This window comes from Papaver somniferum, chromosome 3 (genome assembly GCF_003573695.1).
Source record: "Papaver somniferum cultivar HN1 chromosome 3, ASM357369v1, whole genome shotgun sequence".
NCBI classification, from domain to species: Eukaryota; Viridiplantae; Streptophyta; class Magnoliopsida; order Ranunculales; family Papaveraceae; genus Papaver; species Papaver somniferum.
Window position 1 is genome coordinate 57,688,802 of NC_039360.1, and position 22,081 is coordinate 57,710,882.

The window sequence follows — 22,081 nt, forward strand, 5'->3', positions numbered from 1 at the left end:
GGGTGTGTGAAAAACTAAGGATTAGCAGGGTTGGACATATATGTCAGATCAAGTATTTGATTGTGGAGTGTATCTCATGAGTATGTATTTATTTTGGCTCGTAGGAAATGCTTGCTGTTGGGTGAACCATCAGACTGCAGAAGCTTGAAGTCGGTACTAAAAAAGTTGCTGACAGATCTATATGATGCAAGACTCCTCTAAGGGTTATGCTTGGAGGTCCATTAGTTCTTAGGCTCTCTGTTAACAGGTTGGACCTGGCAACAGAGAGCATTTACTACAACATTTACTACACTGTAATATGTATGGTAAAAGTCCCCACCCCAACGGAAAAGTTGGTCGTACCGGTAGCTCTTCGTATACTGGTATATGTGTTGTGAGTTTTATAGTATGTTAGGAGGTGTTTGATAGAGACTGTGGGCCCTTTTGGTTCACTTTGACAGTGTCACTACTTTATAGTTCAGAACTCTCCTAATGTCTCAATCACCATTAGATCATTTATTTAATTTAGCCAGCGAATAATGTAATTGAATTTTCATTGGTTGTTGCACAAACGGGGAACAAAGAACTACAAATTAGCACTGCCAAACACCAAGTTGCCGTTGGTTGTTGTTAAAGCTGTACGCCGGACGGGAACTAGCCTAGTAAAGTTGTTCAAGTAAAGATAACAATAATAATTAATAGGAGAAAAAGAAAAGAAAGGAGTCAAAATAGTTTGAAGTGTATGATAATAATACGTACATATTGGGTAATTAATTAGGTGAGCAGTGAGTGAATTAATTATGTAAGTTCCCTTAAATAGAGTAGTAGTTTTAAAGAATATCTTTAGCTTTGTAAGAACAAAACATTTTTTGTTCAAACAAAAAGTTTCTCACCAGTCACCAAAGCTGATACCACTAGCAGCATGGATATCTAGTGTTTTCTTCTTAGCTATCTGCATCAACCACTGCAACTGCACCACAGATTAATAGCTTCGAAACAAACCCATTTCCTTATTCTGCTTCAGCTTGTACTCAAGAGCAACACCGGCTTCTAAATCTCACCCAGGGCTAAGCAGATTCATTTCACTACTACTTCTCCATTGCTCTACCAACACCGAGTTCCTGCAAATCTTCTTAGCTCCTAAAACCGCAATCCAACAATCTCAAAGCAACAAACCCATGGAACCCTCGAATTCTTCTTACTGTTCTCAGATTCAACTGCTCCACACCCATAGTTCCAACTGTTTGTTTTCTTCCTTGTAAACCCAACAGTAGCAGTAACTCCATCCCAGGTTCAGCTTCAGCTGCATTACCTTCTCTTCTTCTCAGTCCACCAACTAAAACCTACAAAACCAACGGAACAAAACAATTTTCATTGACTCAAGAAATCGGCTCAAATCCTAACCATCAAATTTATCTCAATTTCTTCATTCTCTGCTCTTGGAGGTAAAGACTGAAACTCTGTTTGTACTTGTTACCTGTGACTGTTTTCTTGACACAATTTTTTGTTACTCTTGTTTTTTCTTTAGTATTATGTAAAATATAGACATGTTTGAATATATAGATATGGGATTTAACTTGGTCATAGTTCGATCAAAAGAATCTGCATCTTTTGCTGCAATGGGCTAGAGTATATTATGCATCATTTTCGTATTCTGGTGTCTCATGACCTTAGAGTATGATCACGGAATGTGGGTTAATGGAGATGGCCTAGTGCCATCAGGAAATGTACTGTTCACTATCACAGTTTTTGAAGTAAAGAAACTGTGGGGGTGTTATACCTGTATGTGAATTCGATTCATGTTTGTGTTACCATTGCATGAATTTTTATTGAGGGTCATTGAAATAGGGTGTTTATGAAATGGAAATATGAAAGTCAGTGGTGGAGTGGTGCATTAATAAGCACTAAGTAAGATCTGTGCATGGAAATGTATACAGATGAAAAAGTTCTCCAACATTATTCTCCCTGGTATTCTGTAAAAATGTACCAACCTTTGCAACTCTATTAATCAGGTTATCTGAGAAAGAGATTTGTTATTTTGACGCAGTATAGGATAACCATCTAATGTTAAAATGGGTCATTTCCCTGATACAGCTTATTTTTCCTTTGCCTGTTAAATGTGTGTGCTCTTTGTGTTGAGACCTTTAGGCCTTCTAATTTTGAATTTATTTTTTTGGCTATAAATGAAATTTTGTGAGCTAAAAAACTTGTTAATTTAGAAAGACATAGCTTGAAATGTCCATATGATGATTCTTTTAGTCAAGAGTGCTAGCTTGTTCATCTGATGTTGATTGTTTATTTTCCCTCTTTGTAGATGCCGATTCCTGAGCAGGTGCAAGCTTGTCTAGCATGGGTGGCAATGACGCTCAACCACTTGGTTGCCTGGGAGCAATCACCAATCTAACTCCTTTAAAATCCTAAACTCCTTAGATTCCACGTTGAACGGTGACCGTTCCCCTCTCACAGAATTGATCCGTTTCACTTCTCCTCAAAAGGAAAGAAAAACAAAATTTTTCTTCACAAAATAAAGAAATTTCTTTATTCATCCCGAAAAAAGAAAACGAAAAACAATCGAGAGAAAAAAAAATAAAAAAGATCTTCTTCGTCTTCTTCCTTCTTCTCCTCTATTCTCCCCTATCCACTGCAAAAAAAAAAATCTTTCTCCATGGCGTCTCTTTTCTTCTCCGTTCCTTATTTTTCAAGTTCTTTTTGAGAAGGAAGACTATTGCAGGTAATTTTTCTGATTACAATCTAGGGTTTTTGTAATAATCACTCTAATTGTGTGATTATGTCATTTTCACCTCCACCTCTCCCCCTCTGTTCTGATTCTCCGTTCTCCTATGATTTTCTGTTGATTTTTTTTCTTCTCTTTTTTATCTTGAAATCATATTAGAATGTTTGATTTAAATGTGTTTTGATTTTGTAGGTGAAGGCTTATCAGTTCTAACGTGATTTACGGTTTATTCCTTCTTTTTTTTTTTTTGGATGTAAAGGTTTGATTTGCCGTGTTATGATTTTTACTGAAAGCTATACGCGATTTAGGGTTTGTGGACAATGAGATCATATAATCTTTTGGTAAAACCTTACTCTATTCTCCATTGATCGGTTTCTTAGAGTTTGGCTAACTTTTACACTGCTCTCATTTTTAGCTAACGGGTCTTCTTAGATTTGTTTCTACTAGGTTAAGTGTTACCTTAAATATGGGTATGTTTGATTTTTAGCATAATCATGATATATGTTGTTATTTTATTTTTGGGTTCTCTGAAATAGTTTCACCTGCCTCTCTATTTTCTGTCCCTCCCGTTTCTTCTTTGTTAATAGCTTATTTTTCTCAAGTTAATAAAGTTTTTTTCTATTGTTTATTTGTTTTGATCTATTTTGCAGGTACGATTTTACTGAAACGGATAGTTTTGATCTATTCTGCAGGTACGATTTTTATTGAAACAGATACACCACAAAATCCCATTCTCTTTTGGTAAATTCTAACCATATTCTTCATTGATCCTTTTCTTATTAATTCTTTGTATATTTTGGTCCAATTGATGACTTTGTTATAAATATTGTTTGTTTGCTGGAATTTGGACAATGTACCCAAATCCAAATCGCTTAAGCTCTTTATTAAAATCCAAAGACACAAATAAGAGCAGCATAATTATAACATTTTTTTGATTGATTTCATCTTTTAATCCAAGTAAATCGAGATGATCACTGAGAAAACATTGAGAAGCATTGCAAGTCCTCGGTTTGTAATAATTTCCATTGTATGTATAAGCAATTGTTTCTTCACTGCCGTATATAACGATCTTACTCCAATCTTTGTCTATCTAATAATGTCTATAAAAGGTTGGCAAGGAAAGGCAAGGCTTTTAAAGACTTGGAAGTATGGAAACCTTAAAACCAACGAGCTACATGGAATGAATATGAATGAACTTAATGGATGATAAAGTAAAAAAAAATCCTGCTACAAAACTTAGCATTTTGTAGAATTATAGTTTTTATGAGGGAAATTACAAACCCAGATGGATAGTTATGATGTTGTTCAGTCAATAACTGTTTTTATTTTTGATGAAATACAGATGGATCGACCTGAAGGTAACTTTGTGCGAAAATGGAGCAAATCAGTAGAGTGGGAGGTGACAAACGAACATGGAAGCGCGCCGATAATTGTTATAGTCACTGCAACGTTCGTGAAAGAGGTTCAAGGTTAGTGATCTGAATCCATACAACCATAATACAACACCATAGAGATGTTTAGTGATCTAACAAAAAAAAAACTGTGTATATGAACAACATCTGGACTAGCCACGACCACTGGATCCAGGGTATTGGTCAATTGGGATATATTGGAGGTCAATGAATTCAAAAAAGTGTGACTGTATAAATCACTAAACATCTCTATAAGATGGAAATATTTCGTTGTGGTGTTATATCTAGCTTATATATGCAAGCGAGCATACTATCTAACTAATTAGTAAGACATGTGTAATGTGTTGTCGCTTATATATGCATCTAGGCATAAAAAGATTTCCGGCCACAATGCAAATTAGACAGAAATTGCAAGGTCACCAGTTGTTTTTCCGGTTTGCATGAATCCATTAAAAAACAGGTCACCCACACTTTCTTTTCCGGAGACTATTCTTTTCTTTTTAGCCTTACATTGTTATTCTTTTTCTCTCTATTTTTTTTTTGTGGTTGTTTAACTTTGAATTTGGTCTTTTGTGAATAATTACTAGGTGCTCAGAAAGAAAGGGGATATGGTCATATAGATGCCATGACATATGCCTTGCTTGAGGTTTATTACACAAGTTTGTCGTTGACATATATGGAGTGCTTCAATGGAAGGTTGAACTTTTGATATCTGCAGCAAAACCTACTTCAGGTAATTATGCTATGTTAAATCCTGGATTTATAAGTTAGCGCTACGTACCAGGACCTATATAAACTCTACTTCCCGTAGCACCACCAGAAATCATTATTAGTACGTTTAGCATGAATTTTCTGGTGTGTGTTTAAAGCTTATTTTCTACTTCTTTTAGTCATATAAAATAAAGACATGCATGATTTCAATCATTGTCTCTCCCTGCAAATGTGAATGAACTAATTATGCCAAAGAGAATGAGTTTGCACCATTACGACATGCACTTTGAGGATTTGATTTATAAACCTATGAATTTTCACACTTGACACATGGGTTAATGGAAAGTACCATGAGTACAGACCTCCCAAGGAAAGATTATCATTAGTCTCAAGTTTATTTTATGTGTTTCTATGTGTACGTCATTTCTTTTCTTTATTCTCGCTTTTGATACCATGTAGACTTCCTTGGATGTTTGTAACCAAGGAGACTAAGGAGTACACGAGATTGCATCCGTGAAAAATAGTTCACAGCTAATAAAAAGTCACGGCTAGGTTATTGAGATTCTGTCGTTTCTATCTGGCTTTGATACGTATGAAAATTATGGCTACTAAAACAGATGGTTATTTTCTTATTTGTTATGTTGAACGGTTGTAGCTTTGGCTCTGAATTCATGATGTTGTTTCGTTAGGATTAACAATAAATATGTCATGGTATAACAATTAATTGCATTAGAAAATCAATTTTATGACACCGAATCAAGGTTTAATGCATCGTGATAGGACGGGGCGAAGCCCTGCTACACCTTTTAGTTTAGAGATGACATCAATTAAGGTTTAGCGCATTGTGAACATACGACTATTTTCTTATTTGTTATGTTGCACGGATGAACTGCATTGGATTTTCAGGATTAGGTGGAAACGTATCTGTTATAGTGTACATGAACTTCATTGTAGACATGCCTTCTGTTAAGTGAATTTTTGGGCTGATATTTTTCCAAGAAGGTTGTGCATTTGATTCTAGATATGGAAATCTGTTAAGAATGGAAGTTCCTGATAAAGTGTATTACAAGTTTAGTCAAACTTAAAACATGTTATCCTTTTGAATTTTTATTGTTGGGTTATTGTGTCCCTGTTTTTAGTTTAGTATTTTTCGCTTTTCTTTTTGGGATATTCTGAGCTTAGATATCTGTTAGTATAGATATTGTAGACACTCTCAAAAATGTACTTTAATTACCAGCAAGAAATAATGATCCTCATGGAATTTGACCTTTTTCAATTTACTCGAATACATCTTAAAAACACTGCGTTCTGAACATTTTCCATACATTGTGTTCTTTTGTGTAGCAATAGTTCTTTGCTTCAACTGAAAGGCTGAAGGTTGTTAGACAAATGATAATGACTGGAGCGCTGGAACACAGAAAAGTTGCATAGGACTTGCATTTGCCCTACCAGCTATCTAACTTGAATGGGATCTTCATATCTTAAAAGTCTATTGTTGTTACTTAAAATTCTTAAAAGTCTGTCTGTTACTTAGAAATATGAAGTCCTAGATCTGCCAAGTCTATTGCTGGACTGAAAATTTTTCTCATGTAATGCAGGAAGCATTTTGGAGGGTGTATGAATGGAAGTTCATGAATTGCCTTGAGTTTTGAACAAGTGTTGTCTGTGCATACAGTTCTGAACCTGACTTCCGGCCCTTGGCTTATCTCTTTGCACAATCACGTTGCTGCTTCTTTGGGTACTTTCATTCCTGAATTTTTACTGACGATGAACAACCATCCAGATTAAAGCGTACTACGGATTCTGGTGATGATGTCCATGCGGTTTCTGGAATTGATGCGCAGTTACTCATTAAGAAATTAATGCACACACTATGAAATTTGAATAACACATTAGTAGTTTGTTCTTTTCCCTATTTTTATAACTTATGTGGTAGTTCAATTAGTTAGGACAGCCAATACATTAGGTTCCATGTTTATTAATGCTTGCACTGTGAAGTGCAACTATCATTCATCTATTGCAGTCCAATTATTCTGTCATTTCTACAATGTTATGCATTGTTTACCTATTGAATAGGCTCTACATATCTGTTGAGTTCTTTAAATACGATTTGAAACATGCTCTACATCATAAGAATTTGCATTATTTTTTGTGTGATGGGAGTTTATCGAATAGTGATAGATGGACTGAATCTAATCAGTGGACCACACCAATGGGCCTCCATCCACAAATTTACTAAGTTATACCTGTTGTGTTTCGCGTTTTGCTTTAACTGTTTTGCAATAACTACTTATACAAATGAATTGTATACAAAACCAGAGAACGAGATAGAGAAATGTAAAGGGAGGAGTTTTATTGCTATTCAATTCGTTTTACAAAGTACGAGCTAACTACACCTATATATATATAGCCGAGGAATAAACTAAGTCGGTATAAATAGGTAAGAATTATCTCTGAACGGCTAAGAGATAATTATCCCTACATGTGACACACCAAAGCATACGTGTCCTAGTATAGTAGATTGGGTGAGTCCCACATTGGGGTGGTCATCCACATTACCGACTCAATTACAATACTCCCCCTTGGATGATCCACCGTTCTTGATAAAATGCGTACTTGTCAAGCTTTGCTGGTAAAAACGGATAGGACAAAATCCGAACAAAATTTTGTTGCCTCGTCAAAATCCTGCCAGAAAAATCCAACTGGGACAAAAACTGGTCTTTGGAAAAAGGATACAACACTGGTAGCTTTAAAGTGATGATGGTCACCGTCATGAAATGCTTCCTCTGTCAAAGTTGCGTCAGGAAAACCATTTAGGACAAAACCTGAGCTTAGAATGAGGGTGGTCGCCGCCACAAAATATCTTTTTTGACAAAAATACGTCAGGAAAACCACTTGGGACAAAACCTGAACACCCGCACTAGGAAAACCACTTGGGACAAAACCTGAGTGCCCGCACCAGGAAAAACCACTTGGGATAAAACCTGAGTGCCCAAAGTTCATAATAATGCTGACGTCAATGCTAATGTTGCCTCGTTAAAAACCTCGTCTGAAAAACCACGTGGGACAAAACCAGATCAAAGGAAAAGAGTACAACGGACGTCGCCTGATAATGGTGCTGAATACGCATATGCTGCCTCGTTAAAATCTTGACAAAGAAAACCCAACGGGACAAAACCTTAGGGAAGGAAAAAGAGTACAGCGCGTTTTAGTCCAGCCAAAGATTCTACGAGTTTACTCCCCCTGAAGCATGACTTCTTAAAGCGATCGGTGGTGCAAATATTATATAGCCTTCAGAAAACTGCTTTACCATTTGTAGTTTATGGAGGAATGACTGCAGGTCTTGCGCCGAGTGCACCACTAGCAATGTACACCTCGCATTTAAATCCTCCACCATTGCACAACAAATTCAATTTTACGCTTCAGGCATAACAATGAAAGGCCTTTTGTAAACTCATAAATCTGTAGAATCAATTTCCGTCCTTAAAAGTGTAACCAGTATCAAAAGTTAGATACTTTAGTCTGTGCTAACATATTCTCGAACTTCTGGCCGAGAAATATTTCAATTTCGACGAGATCTCACAGTTTAGTTTGAGCGTGGATTTTAGCGCTTTTAAGTGCTCGTTAAGAGGCCAAGGATGATACCATCAACTTATCCGGACTTTAGTCATTTTTCAACAATTCAAAACACACAAAGGATTGTTCACAAAATTCTCCTCTTCTAATTGGTGATTATGACTTGATTTCAAGTCTCACATAGTTCATAAAGTCAGGTGGCTTCCTGAGTTGGAAACTCGAATCCTTCAGGGATTCATTACATTCACTAGTCATAACAAGATGCAATATGAGTCCTTCATGGAATACCATGCTAAAGTGCATATATATTAGGAGAATATTGTTTGTTTTACAGAATCAATCATGGGGTTCAACAGGAAACCCTCAATCGCACTTAAAACGATAATACTATTCTCTTTGCGCTTAATCTCAAACACCAACCTGTAATTTTCAGGCCTTACAATTTTACGGTGTGAGTCGGATCCGAACTTTTGCGCTTTTTCGAGAGATTCCATCTTCTACCTTAGTTTGAGGTAACATGTCATATGCCTACCAATCACAATGTCGATGTTCCTCTGCAGAGGGGTACACAACCATTATTGTAAACAGTAATCGACAGTCATATATGATTTAGCACATTTTCTGGTACATGCACATTCAAGAAAATTTTACAAACTGGTACCAGCGCCACTTCAGGAGCTTTATCATATCCTCATCTTCAATAAGGAGTTTCAAACTTAGAGAATGTGGATCATATTTTCATAGTCTCCACGAGCACTATCTGTGTCTCTCTTCAAGAGCACTACAAATTAGAAAAGTGATTGAAATTTCTTTTAAGAGGCATATATGAGGCAATTATTCAGGCCTCAAGCATGTTTTAACACACGACTTTGTCACTGCGAGATGCATGATTTAACCTGCTGAGACAACTTCCTGTGTCTGCATCCTCAAGCAAGTGACAAGCAATATTTTCCCCAGAGCTACTGCAGTTATTTGTTTTAATCATGAGTAATATCCAACACCTCAATTACATCCAATGTCTTGGTGTGAGAAAACAAACTAAGATAGTTTCACGCCAATATATAGCGGCAGCCAAACTTTGTTTGATCAGGATAAATACTTATTCAGATAACCTGTTGAATTGTCGACATTGCTTACTACAACCTTTAGGTGGTGTCTGTCATCTCTATGACTTCAAGGGAAAAGTACTTAAATTTTGTCGACGTAATACATGCCATCTTCAGGTGGCATTCTTTCTCCCCTGGTTAGGGAGGGAAAACCTTTTAGGTTATCATAATTTGCACCATCCTTTTATGGTGACGTTTCTCCCCCTGACTAAAGTGGGAGAAACTTAAAAGGTTATCAACCCTACTCTTGCCGAACTTCTGGTGGCGGGTTGTCATGCCAACTTCTGGTGACATTTTAGTTTTTTCTGATCATGGCGGAAACATTACTATCTCATTTCTGGAAACTTCTGGTTCCATTTCTGGAAACATTACTATCTCATTTCTGGAAACTTCTGGTTCCATAATTGCCTGATTTTCAAAGGCAATCCTGCTCATGATAGTTTTTGGGTTTTAATTTAACTACACAATAGGTATCCCAAAAACAGTTGCAGACTCGACAAAAGATGAGATATTTCACGCCGTTCCTTATAACGGTTTACTTCCTCCCCCTAACGGCGGGAATACAGTCTCATCTTCAATAAGACATTACCGACACATGGTTTTAAATGTCTTATGAATCGAAACCAACATATATAGCTAGGTGACGTTATGGAACAAACACGTAAGTTGTAAGGTTGTTTCCCAAGATATAATTGATGGTAAATAGTTGGTCGAGCAATAAACTAAAGATGCTTTAAATAAAGAACTCAACTAGACCATGTCGAGTGCGCACATGTGCTAACTATATGCTCGATATAACACCAACTGGAGGCAAAGCATCAAAGCCTATCAATTTACCACCAACATAAATACTTAGATGGAGAGTCTCTGCAACCACAAGATTTGCACAAACAGTTAGGCAAAATTTAATATTACGTGTTAATATAACAAGAGACCATCTAGTAGATGTGTCTATCAATACATTAAAGTATTGAAATAATTGTCCATATTGCAGGGTGAATAAGTCCTGCAATTTTCACCTTGAATCCTTTCTAGGAGTTAATGTTGGTGATTCAGTAATGGGTTACCATAATGTTAATGTTAATGCAATTTAACAACTAATTGTCTCAGGGACCAATAACACAATTTACATCCTTATCTAATAGAAGCTTCAGGTTCAGTAAAGGATGTCCATGAGCATTTTGAATCGTCTACTCATCTTGGTAGAACTTTGGTGTCCATACTGATCATGCCTGAGCATGAATAATTCAAGGGTCATTAAACTTCTGGCTAATGACAACATGAAACTCGACTAATCGAATTCTCCTATGGCACACCCCATAAAAGAGAGCCTTACGTTTCTTTACGATGTGCTTATGGCACAAAAACAAATGAAGTAACAAAATACTCCATAAAAATGCTCATTTATCATTTCAAGGTGGTAACGCCAAATATTCTCAAAAACTCAACAGATTCTTCAGGAATCCTGAATAATATAAGGCGTCAATAATGATGATTGTTATACCACCAAAATGATACACGCTCTTCCGGAGCCGTCTATCATATTATTTGAAACTGAAATGATGTTTTACATTCCCAAAAATCAAACCTCTTCAAGGTTGTAAAATTATTGGTAGTTTGAAAAATCGTGTCTGTTGTTCCGGTTTCTGAGACAGATATCTCTATCGTCTATTTAAAATGGATAGATTACTTCAGGAATCCATATCCAATGTCACAGTTGGACGAGAGACATACATTAATAATTCATTAACAATATCATTACGTAACCATGGGCTACTTCGGGAACCCAAGAAATCGTGGTTAATTCCTGGAATCCAACTATTTCGGTAGACCACTTCTGGAGTCTACTTTATGGATTACTGCTGGAACCCATAAATTTTGGATTATTATAGGAAGACACAAAATGTATGTTGGACTGCTTATGGAGCCGACAATATCTCATGGATTGCTTTCGGAATCCATTACTGACAAAAATAAGCAAAGAAAATAAACAAAACTTAAAACAAAGGATAAACATCCAAACAAATATGGCACTAATACAAATATCAACAAAACTCCAATTTTGTCACCTTCATAGCCAACGAAATATTAATTTACAAGTGTACAAATGAATATACTCTTTTATGGAAAAGTTTCCTACTTGGTCACTTCAGGGACCGCAAATGGGAACGACTAGCACTTTTATAACGGGTCACTTCTGGGACCGAAGGGCTAGCGGACCGTGCCTTTTGCATCCATACTATGCTAGACGAAATTCAAGCTTCTGGTGGAATTGTTTCAAAATCTCTGGAGATTTTTTAGAGCAAGAGAAATTAAATTTATGTTATCCTCTAGGGATACAACAATTTCTCGCTTCGCCGGTATTAAAATCGCAAGTACCATAATAAAAATAATATAGCGGAAAATTATTAAAGTTTACGGAGTCGCGGTTCTCACCTTCCCGCACTTACCCAAAAACATTCGTACAAGTTTGTAATAATTGTAGAACAACTTGCCTCCATTAATAGTGATACTACCCTGATCAATAGAAATAACAGAGTCAGTACTACTATCCACGTATATAATCAAAAACACAAATTCAACTCAAAACACAAATATAAATTGTGAAGTTGATTATATGGCTTTGTGGATATCATCCCCGGCAGCTTGGCATAAACATCGTCGAACACTGATTTATCAATTGGCGGCATCGAACTATTCGTGCTGATAACGTGTTGTGTTTCGCGTTTTGCTTTAACTGTTTTGCAATAACTACTTATACAAATGAATTGTATACAAAACCAGAGAACGAGATAGAGAAATGTAAAGGGAGGAGTTTTATTGCTATTCAATTCGTTTTACAAAGTACGAGCTAACTACACCTATATATATAGCCGAGGAATAAACTAAGTCGGTATAAATAGATAAGAATTATCTCTGAACGGCTAAGAGATAATTATCCCTACATGTGACACACTAAAGCATACGTGTCCTAGTATAGTAGATTGGGTGAGTCCCACATTGGGTGGTCATCCACGTTACCGACTCAATTACAATAATACCACTATTTTTCTATTTTTTTTTTCCATTAAGTATTTGAAAACCTTACGCCCCGTTTTTCTTTGAAAACTGGATTTGACCCATTGACAGACCTACACCTTTACAAAATAGTGAAACCGAGCCACGCCAAACAAAAAACCCCAAACATCGCCTCACCACACCAAATCAAAATGGTATAGCGACGGGATGGAGAGAAACTGAAGCCGAGCCACACCCAATCAAAAATGTATCGCGATGGAAGGGGCGAAGGAGCCACACCCAATCAAAAATGTACCGCGTAAGGAAGGGGCGAAGCTTTGCAACAACAAATCAAAAACAGGTCAAGGCAGGGCACGACGAAGCCGAGCCACACCTAATCAAAAATATATCGCAACGAGTAAGGGCGAAGCCCCACGACGGGACGGGGCGAAACCGTGCAACAACAAGTCAAAAATGCATCGGGGCGAGGCGACGCCGAAGCCGAGCCACACATAATCAAAAAGGCATCGTGACGGGTGGGGCGAAGCCGTGCAACACCAAATCTAAAAGGCATCACGACGGGGCGAGGCGAGGCGAGGCGAAGCCGAAGCCGACCCACACCTAATCAAAATTGTATCGTGATGGGGCGGGGCGAAACCCCACGGCACCGAATAAAAATCCACGACGGGGCGAGGCGAAGCCACATCACACCAAATTAAAAATATGGCTAAAAGAGAAAAAATGCCCGAGCATAGCACGGGCATAAAATCTAGTTCTTTTATGGTGTTTGTGCAATTAGCAGGAGCGGGCATGCAAGTTTGGGTTAAGGAAGCAATCAATGATTATGATTTGCGGCCTTTAATTCTTGTCTTCTTTAGACAAGTATTTTCTTCTTTTGTTCTTGGGCCAGCGACGCTTCTTGAAAGGTAATGTATTTCCAAGTTTCTTGGAATGTAATTGATTAATTTTAAACACTGTTAATACTAATATTATAGTGTTGTTCATGCAGGAATACAATGCCTGCTTTAAAATGGAGGATACTGGGAAAAATTGCTTGTTGTTCGATTTTTTTGGGAATCATGGTTTTTTTGGGACCATGGTTTTATTTTGGGTAAAGGCATTAGAAGTAATTTTAGGTCACCCCATATCTAGTTATTTATTTAATATCTAATCTACCCTCTTAATTAATTTTAGGTTATGATTAGTGAATGATTTAGTTAAAAACAATTAGTGAGATTAAATTAAAAGATGAGTTTATTATTAGTTGAGTAGAATTATTGAGAGAGTAGAGTTAGAGAAGATGAAGGAGAAAAACATGGAAAAAATTCCAATTCACTAAGTTTGAGTATTCAAATGATGAAAACTCTTCTGATTCTTCATCTCCATCCTCTCCTAGAATATTTGTTAATCTTCAAAATGATCCGGATTTGAACTGGATTTTGAACAGTTCGGTTACTTTATATGAAGAACAAGTAACCGAACTCATCTGAAGCTGTAGTTCGGTTGCCCCGTGAGATGAACAAGTAACCGAATTCTCTAATAATTTCTAGGAGTTACAGCGTTATGTTCGGTTGGTTCTCAACTAACCGAACTTTGGTGTACAAAGTTCGGTTGGTTCGCAAACTACATGCACTTTTGATCTAACCGAACTTTACGTAATATAAGAGTATATAAGTTTACAAAGTTCGGTTCTTTCGCAAACTTGAACCTAACAACTAACCAACCGAACTCTGAGTTCGGTTTTTGCGATAAAATTGTGAAGTTACCGAACTTAACAAAAAAAAATGTGAAGTTCCAGCATCTATTGGCTAAGTTCGGTTACTTTGTAGTTTTAAAATTTTTTGCGAACAAACCGAACTCTATTGGCTAAGTTCGGTTATTTTGGAACTCAACATAGTGGCCACAACAACACAGTTCGGTTAGACTGGATTTGTTTTTTTTTTTCGATTCTAAGGGTGGAGTTCGGTTACTTTTTAATGTTAAATTTTTTTGCGAAACAACCGAACAGGGAGTTCGGTGACTTAGTTTTAAATCCAATAGAACCGAACTGTTCTTCGTGTTCTTCATTTTCAAGAAGTTCGATTAGTAAACTAGGTTTTTTTGGAAAATCGACCTAACCGAACATGGCTCTGTAACTCCTATTAAAACCCTATTTTTATGATTTCTATTCGATTGAAGCAATCAAAATCAAATTAAAGCGAAGGGTTTGTTGGAAAATACCTCCGGAGTGGTCCCATGGCAGAATCAGGTTGCGGCTGGCGTCTTTTATACTCGATAAAATTATTATGTAACCGAACTTAATTGTGATTGCATTGATGTTGTTAAATTTCTTAAATAGGCGGTGGTGGTGGTGGTGGGAGGAGGTGGTGGTGGTAATCGGTGGTTGGTGGTGGTGATAATCGGAGGTGGTGGTGGTGGTAATTGGCGGTGGTGGGCGGCGGTGGTGGTGGTGGTATTCGGTGGTTGGTGGTGGTGATAATCGGAGGTGGTGGTGGTGGTAATTGGCGGTGGTGGTGGTGGGAAGAGGTGGTGGTTATATATATATATATAGGTGGTTATCAGGTTGGTTTTAAATTAAATTAGGTTAAGGGTAGGTTAGTCATTTCAACGTTTTAGGACACCCCTTATCACTATAGGGAAGATGGCCTAATAAAACCATGGTCCCCTCAAAAAAACCATGGTCCCTAAAAAATCATTCTTTATTAATGTGTGAGAGCTCAAATACTTGTTCAACTACAGAACCAAGTAAAGCCCAACTACAGAACCAAGCCCATTGTATGACCATTGTAAATCTTCTCTGATATGGCTTTTCATCCCCAAAGAGGATTGTCATTATTTGTCAAGACCAATTTGAAAAAGAAAAAAAAACCCTAAGAAACAATCTCTCAGTAGGTTGATGGCTTTGCCATGGCTTTTCATCCCTAAAGAAGATTCTTTTCATCCCTAAACTGAGTGAATTAGTTCAACTGGGTCATTCAAGAAATTTTTTATTTGTTTGAAATTTATAGCATAATGAAGATTTGGCTAATAGATACTAGCAACTGGATCATTCAAGGTTAGTAAATAAACCTGCATAAAAGTCTCTTGTTTACTGCTACTGTATTTGAAGGCTAATTGCTAACTAGATTTTATTTTTATAATGGGTATCATGCATCTTAAATTGTGCTAGACTAGTGTAGTAATTTACATATATCTTTTGAACCAGTAAGACAATCATCTGATAAGAATTAGCTTTCTTTGCTTGTTTCTGTTTCTGTATTTTTGTTATCACATATGAGATATCTTATTAAAGATTGACTTTTCTTTTTGTTGCAGAATTGTTGCAAACCAGTGTTTGTTTATCACTGGTTTGCAATACACATCGGCAACAAAAGCAAGTGCTATTGCCAACCTATTTCCAGTCGTCACATTTATACTGGGATGTTTTGTAGGGTAAGTTTTGTTTTCTTTATTTCTTCTGGTGGTCAATTTTAAGTAATATTTATGTTATTGACCCAAATGCTAATGTATACATGTATCAGGCAAGAAGAACTCGCTCTCACAAAATATGGAATATGCAAGTGTATTGGGACACTAGGATGTGTTGGTGGGGCTATTATCATTTCAATAGCCAAATGGCAGGTGATTTTAACCTACTCGGGATTATTTACTACTTGGTACAAGAAAGGCTCGCAAGTCGGGGAGAGTAATTTGGGACTTCTGTTCGTGAGCTTCAGCTGCATTTCAGCAGCCGTGTGGTTCACACTATTGGTAAGCTACTTTTCCTTTAACTTACATAGTCTCTCATGGTAGTCTCTTAGGATGAAAGGCCTGGTTGAATGCATTTAGAGTGGACCATCTCCGTCTGAAATCTGACCAAATTGCTTCATTATTCTGTCCAGTTTCTTTTGTCATTTTGAACTTGTCTATGAACTCGTCAAGAACTTCCTCACCTGAAAGAGTTATCACCTATCATCTGTTAGAACTTGGATGAGTAACACCTCATTCATGTACTGTGACACAGATTTTACTTACATTTTTTCAAATGCAGGCCTGTTAGCATCCCCATAGGTAAATCAGGTGAGTCCAGACCCATCTCCATTAGAGCATACCTAAACACAAATCCAAGTCAGCCAACCTAGACATGAGAATTCGTTAAGAAAGATAGAATTGGGTATCACTAACCTGTAGATCTCTTGACAACATAGAACCTTCAGAAAATTTGCCACAAGGGGGTCCAGCTTGGAATGTGCAGCGACACCATCATCCTGGAAGCACCATACACAAGAGATTGAGTATCGTAAGTGTTGATCCCAAAGTCAGTGAGTGAATGCTGCAATTCTGCTTAAAAGATCAGCTGTGAGGACCAAGGAACTGCACCATATCTACAGGATAAAACTTCGTATGCTCCTTCAAACTTGCTTCAAGATGTTATATTTCTGGAAATGATCTAGAGAGTATGGAGTACATATTTGTGATGGTACTGCAATTTCAGTCAAATAATTTGGAATTAGCTTGGTGGGATATTCTTTTTTGTTACAACATCTCTTGAGGATGTGCTTAGGTTGGCGCACACCAAAAGCTCTGCTATTAAATAAGTTTGGATCATTGCTGATCTTTGCACTATGGTTGAGCTTTGGATGTTACGAAATAAGATCTGCTTTGAGGGTTACACTCCCAATTTGATGAAGTTTAACGAAAGAATGATTGTGGGTGGAGGTTAAAAGGGAGATGTGGAATTCTGTGTATGACTTGCAGGTCTTGAGATTTTTTTATATATCTGGTTGCAGAGTGAAACATTTTAGAGGTACACTTCTCCCTTCCTGATGCCACGGTGATGTTGGCTTCCTTTTTTATTGTGATGGAGCCTCAAGAGGCAACTCGGGTCAAACTTGGTATGGTTTTATTGGTGAGTGGGCTCATGATGCTCAGGTGGCTAAGGTGATGGTTCAGACAGACTCAAAGTGTGTTATACAGAGATTTATGAGGAATAAAATTCCATGGTGTTTCATTGCAAGATGGCAGAGGGTACATAATAAGTTTGAAGCTCTCCACTTCAAACATGCTCAAAGAGAAGACTTCTCTCGGAATTGTCTAGCAAAGAGAGGTGTACAGTTGAACAGGGGTCACTCAAATTTTGTATGATTCAAGACTTGCGCTTAGGACTTGTCTTGAGTCTCCTCATTGTTCATGCTTTAAGAGTCAAATGATTTTGTTATTTCTCTTAGGAGGAATTGAGTTTTCAGGATTTGTCTCATTACTCTTTTCTATCCTTGGTGCAAATTTCTTCTTTAATGAAATTGTTTTGTTCAACAAAAAAGTAAATCTAATTTCAAAACATTTTTATTGCAGGCTAATGTGAGGAATACCTACAATGCTCCAATAACAATCACATGTTTAACCAGCTGCCTCTCCATACTGCCATTGGGCATTATTGCCTTCAGCGTTGAGCATGATATGGCAGCATGGAGGGCGATGGGTGCCATGGACTACGGCGTTGCTCTCTACAGTGTAAGGATTCTAGACCTGTGAGCTATTTCATTTATAACTTAACGTTGATTTTTCCAATTAATCAGCCAATATGGTTTTCCTTTCTTAACAGGGAGCAATAGGCACTGCCCTATCCGTGTATCTGATGAACTTGTGTATCAACCTGCGAGGTTCCCACTTCGTGTCGATGTTTTCTCCTACAAGCCTTATAATTGTGACCATTCTTTCTTGGATATTCACGAACGATGCAATCTTTTTAGGAAGGTAAGTAATTTTCTCTCCTATTTGTTCGTTACTTCTGTTTTAGATAATAATGAAAAATGTCCTCCTAGTACTTCCAACTTCTTCGTCATATTTGTAATAGTCTCTGAGTAAGGCATTAGCATCTTGAGGATCTTGTGAATTGGTGTATTCTGCTTATCAAAGACCCATCTCTCTTGTCGGAATAAGACTATTGAGAATTTCCTTTACTATATGTTCACTGAATAAGTTGTTCAGCAAGCTAAAATTTTAAGTTCTTTCTTTAGCTACTATCAAGTCTTCCACATTTGTTACAACCAAGTTAGCACCAGGATCAACCAAAGCCTTATTGACTTTTCTTGTTAATTAACATATTCATTAATCTTTATTCTTGTTACAATTTCATCGGTTCTGCGATTCTTATAGCTGGCTTAGGATTAGCATTGTGGGCCATGAATCGTGAAAAAGTCATCGCTGCAGAGGTGGCGGTGAGACTAGAAGCGGCGAGGCTAGAAGCGGCGAGAGAAGAAGCTGCAAGAGAAGCAGCAGTGAGAGAAGAAACTGCAAGAGAAGAAGCAGCGAGAGAAGAAGCTGCAAGAGAAGAAGCAGCGAGAGAAGAAACTGGTGAAGTTTAGATATTTGATTAAATACTTACAAATCTGGGTCATGGAATGAGGGGTCTACTTATGAGATTGAAACCAGTGAGAATGACACATTAACTTGTTCTTGCATATGAAATTGAAGCCAGTGAGAATGGCAACATTAACTTATTCTGTATGCATTAACTTATTAGATATTCTTTCTTGCTTCCATTGGTTTTTGCTACAGTAGACGGAGTTAAGAAACTTGATTCGGATGGAATGGAACACACCATTTTATGGGTGTCCAATGCATGTTCTAATGCAGAAGTTAAAGCACCTTCAAGGTGTATTAAAAGTCTGGAACAAAAATGTCTTTGGGTACTTAATCTAGTTGTAGCCAAGGCGATCCATGATTTGGAGGTTATTTAGCAGAAATTGATTGTTGAGGGGCATTCTGATGAGCTACACGTCCTATGAAAGCTGCGAATAAAGGGGTGAAGGTGCTAGGGGATCAGCATATTTATGAAATGGGAACTAAAGGGGATGCAAACACGAAAGTCCTTCATAAGGGCGCCAAGGTTAGAACTTGATGGAGAACTGGCAGTTTATCATGAGTATTGAGCATATCGTGAGCTATTTTAATGGTCTGTATGCGGGTGCTTCAGACTGTGCAAAATAACTTTATTTCTAGGCATGTGGAGGCTTGTGTTACAACAGGTGAAAATGCCATTACACTTGCGCCTGATATGCAAGATGTTAGAGACGCAGTCTTTGCGATGAATGCTCCTGGGCCCGATGGATTTGAGGCATCCGTTTAACTAGCTCTCCATCAGATTCAAGTTCTAATCTTGGCCCAGATGTATATTCTACCAAAAATACAGAAATCAATTTTCTACCAAAATAAAAAAAAAAAATTATCAAAAAAAAAATTTCTACCAAAAATAATTTGACAGTTTGGGAGCAGCATGTATATTCTTTATTTGTCATTTGTCAAAGGATTTTCTATATATTTTGGAGTTTCCATTTATTTTAAGATCAGAATATATTTTATATACATAGAAAAAATTCAATGGAGTGAGCACTGAGCACTATATAGTGTGCGCGTCGTTACACAGATACTAAGTTGTTCTTGATAAATCTCAGTAATGGGGAGTGTTTCAAAGATTAGGAGCAGCAACAATGTCGAAATTGTTCTTGTTTATATGTTCGTGTTTTTTCTATTGGTTCAGAATTGTTCATCAGCAGTCCTCCGCTATATTCATGTGCATGTAGTTAATGATTTGGGTGAAAATATAGATCTGAAAATGCACTGCAAAGAAAAAAACGGGTTTCTTGGTGATAGATTGCTACATTATAAGGAGGACTACAAGTGGCAGTTTATTGGAGATGTTTTTCGTAGAAAATTATATTGGTGCTGGATGCAATGGTATGACAGTTCAGCTGGGCATTGGGTTCAAGGAGACTTCGAATTCTATAACGCAGAATCATACTGGCCTATATGCCGTCTCAATTGCGAGTGGTCTGTGCGTAAAGATGGAGTCTATCGCTATAGTCACCAATTGAGGCCATGGGACTGGGAAAGGATATATTCATGGTGAGCTTTATCGGTAGACAAGCTCCTTACCCTGTGTAGGGCTGCACATGGGTCGGTTTGGGTCGGGTTTGGCCTCACCCACCACCCAACCCACTGATGGTGGATAGCAGAAGTTGTCACCCACAACCAACCCAACATAACAATGGGTCGGTTTTCACCTGACCCACATTATAATGGGTTGGGTCGGTTTTCACCCGACCCACATTATAATGGGTTGGGTCGGGTGGGTGGTGGGTTATCCACCATAAAATACACATTACAGTTACATTGCATAAAAAAAAAAAGGTTACAGACTTACCTAAGATTCTTACAGATGACAATTAAAGAACTGACCCCAAGTCAAGTGTAAACAAATGATAATTATAATCAAGAGAAGTAAGAAGTTGGTGCAAAGTTGCAAAGTGCATTCAAATTACAAGAAATGAGTTCAATTGTTCGAAGCTCAAAAGATAAAAGACTATTCAAGGAAGTGATTGAAGAATTGAAGTTAGCGATTTATGTTTAGGCATTATATATCACTACTTCAACGGTTGTGATTCATCTAGGATAGGTAATTTAAGGGTTAATATTAACTAAGAAATATTTAGGTGGGTGGGTGGGTTGGGTCGGGTGAGGGAAGCTTTGACCCATAATCGACCCACAATACTATGGGTTTTGATGTTGTGACCCATAGTCGACCCGCTCCTAGATGGGTTGGGTCGGGTGTGGGTAATTTCAGGCGGGTGTGGGTTGGGTCGGTGGGTTGAGTCGGGTTTGTGCAACCCTAACCCTGTGTATAACCTGGGATATTAGCAATAAGTGTGGCATCTTAATTTATTTCTATTGTTTTTGTGTTTCCGTATGATTTTGTACCTGTACTATACCAGGCATGATTTATGGATAATTTTATTTTAACACTATCCTACAAAATTTATTCTAATTTTTTTATATTCTTATCCAACTTAAAGCTCATGTTTTATTCTTCTTGTAAAACTTGATAATCCTTCCAAAAATCGACTGAGGAAGAATATGGATTTGGGCCGGGCATAATTTTTTCATGATGGAATCATTCGGGACAAATAAGAAAAAGAGAAAAAGTATTTTATTTTATTTTTGCTAGAGGGAAACACAACAGAAACAAAACTAGCTAACAACAATCTCGTCTTGAATACAAGAGCGGGGTTTGGAGGAGAACCACCACATGTTGGAATGGTAGCGTAAAGCATATTTAGCTAGAGTATGGGCAACGACGTTCCCATCTCTTTTGTTGTAAACGAACTGGACCTCAGAGACTTTCCTTGCCTTGGCTCTAATTTGGAGAATTAGTTCACGTAACCTCCAAGGAATTTGAGCATGTTCCTCAGTCAGCATCTTGACTACTGTCTCAGCATCACTCTCTATTCTAGGGAAAAATACAGCTTAGTCCAAAATCCCATCCAAATATACTAGTTAGTCCACATCCATTCAACTAGGTACAATTTAGTCCAAAAATTATTTAAAATATGAAAAATGCACATATAACCTTGTTGGTTTACATTTCAGTCCAAATATTTACAGCTTAGTCCAAAATAACTTATGATGATGTCAGTCATTTTAAATAATATAAAAATAATTAAAAATTAATTTATCTTTTGAACCGTTTGTCCAAAATTCACAAACTCTATATATTCGGAAAGCTCTTTCCGAGAGCTATAAACAGAGTA

The 22,081-nt window shown here is 37.3% G+C and overlaps 2 protein-coding genes and 1 long non-coding RNA gene across 11 annotated transcripts; all 3 read left to right on the forward strand.

Moving 5' to 3' along the window:
• The first annotated feature begins 958 nt into the window (after nt 1–958).
• On the forward strand, nt 959–6,875 carry LOC113356228. Of its 9 annotated transcripts, none has more exons than XR_003362902.1 (8): nt 959–1,424; nt 2,294–2,710; nt 3,007–3,054; nt 3,364–3,454; nt 3,823–3,924; nt 4,056–4,182; nt 4,713–4,858; nt 6,181–6,875. It is a non-coding gene; the product is annotated as an uncharacterized LOC113356228 (long non-coding RNA). The 9 variants fall into 9 exon arrangements; XR_003362901.1 differs by having other exon boundaries at nt 960–1,424; nt 2,973–3,054; nt 3,364–3,405; XR_003362898.1 differs by lacking the exon at nt 3,007–3,054 and having other exon boundaries at nt 960–1,424; nt 3,364–3,924; nt 6,181–6,323; nt 6,435–6,875.
• A 6,363-nt stretch (nt 6,876–13,238) lies between these two features.
• LOC113359475 (WAT1-related protein At1g09380-like) lies at nt 13,239–19,755 on the forward strand. The gene is made up of 6 exons (XM_026603099.1): nt 13,239–13,441; nt 15,831–15,947; nt 16,037–16,265; nt 17,847–18,005; nt 18,097–18,248; nt 18,651–19,755. The coding sequence occupies exons 1-6, from the start codon at nt 13,239–13,241 to the stop codon at nt 18,685–18,687; spliced, it is 897 nt and encodes a 298-aa protein (XP_026458884.1). The 3' UTR covers nt 18,688–19,755.
• A 195-nt stretch (nt 19,756–19,950) lies between these two features.
• Nucleotides 19,951–20,403, forward strand: LOC113359476 (S-protein homolog 5-like). Its single transcript, XM_026603100.1, has one exon. The coding sequence runs from the start codon at nt 19,951–19,953 to the stop codon at nt 20,401–20,403; it is 453 nt and encodes a 150-aa protein (XP_026458885.1).
• Nucleotides 20,404–22,081: the final 1,678 nt, after the last annotated feature.

What these genes read in the sequence shown, in the direction of transcription:
- LOC113359475 (XM_026603099.1), top strand. Translation starts at nt 13,239, where the DNA reads ATGGCTAAAAGAGAAAAAATGCCCGAGCATAGCACGGGCATAAAATCT. An exon ending in CCAGCGACGCTTCTTGAAAG is followed by an intron (nt 13,442 to 15,830) that starts GTAATGTATTTC and finishes TTTTTGTTGCAG; the next exon opens with AATTGTTGCAAACCAGTGTT. An exon ending in ACGGCGTTGCTCTCTACAGT is followed by an intron (nt 18,006 to 18,096) that starts GTAAGGATTCTA and finishes CTTTCTTAACAG; the next exon opens with GGAGCAATAGGCACTGCCCT.
- LOC113359476 (XM_026603100.1), top strand. Translation starts at nt 19,951, where the DNA reads ATGGGGAGTGTTTCAAAGATTAGGAGCAGCAACAATGTCGAAATTGTT.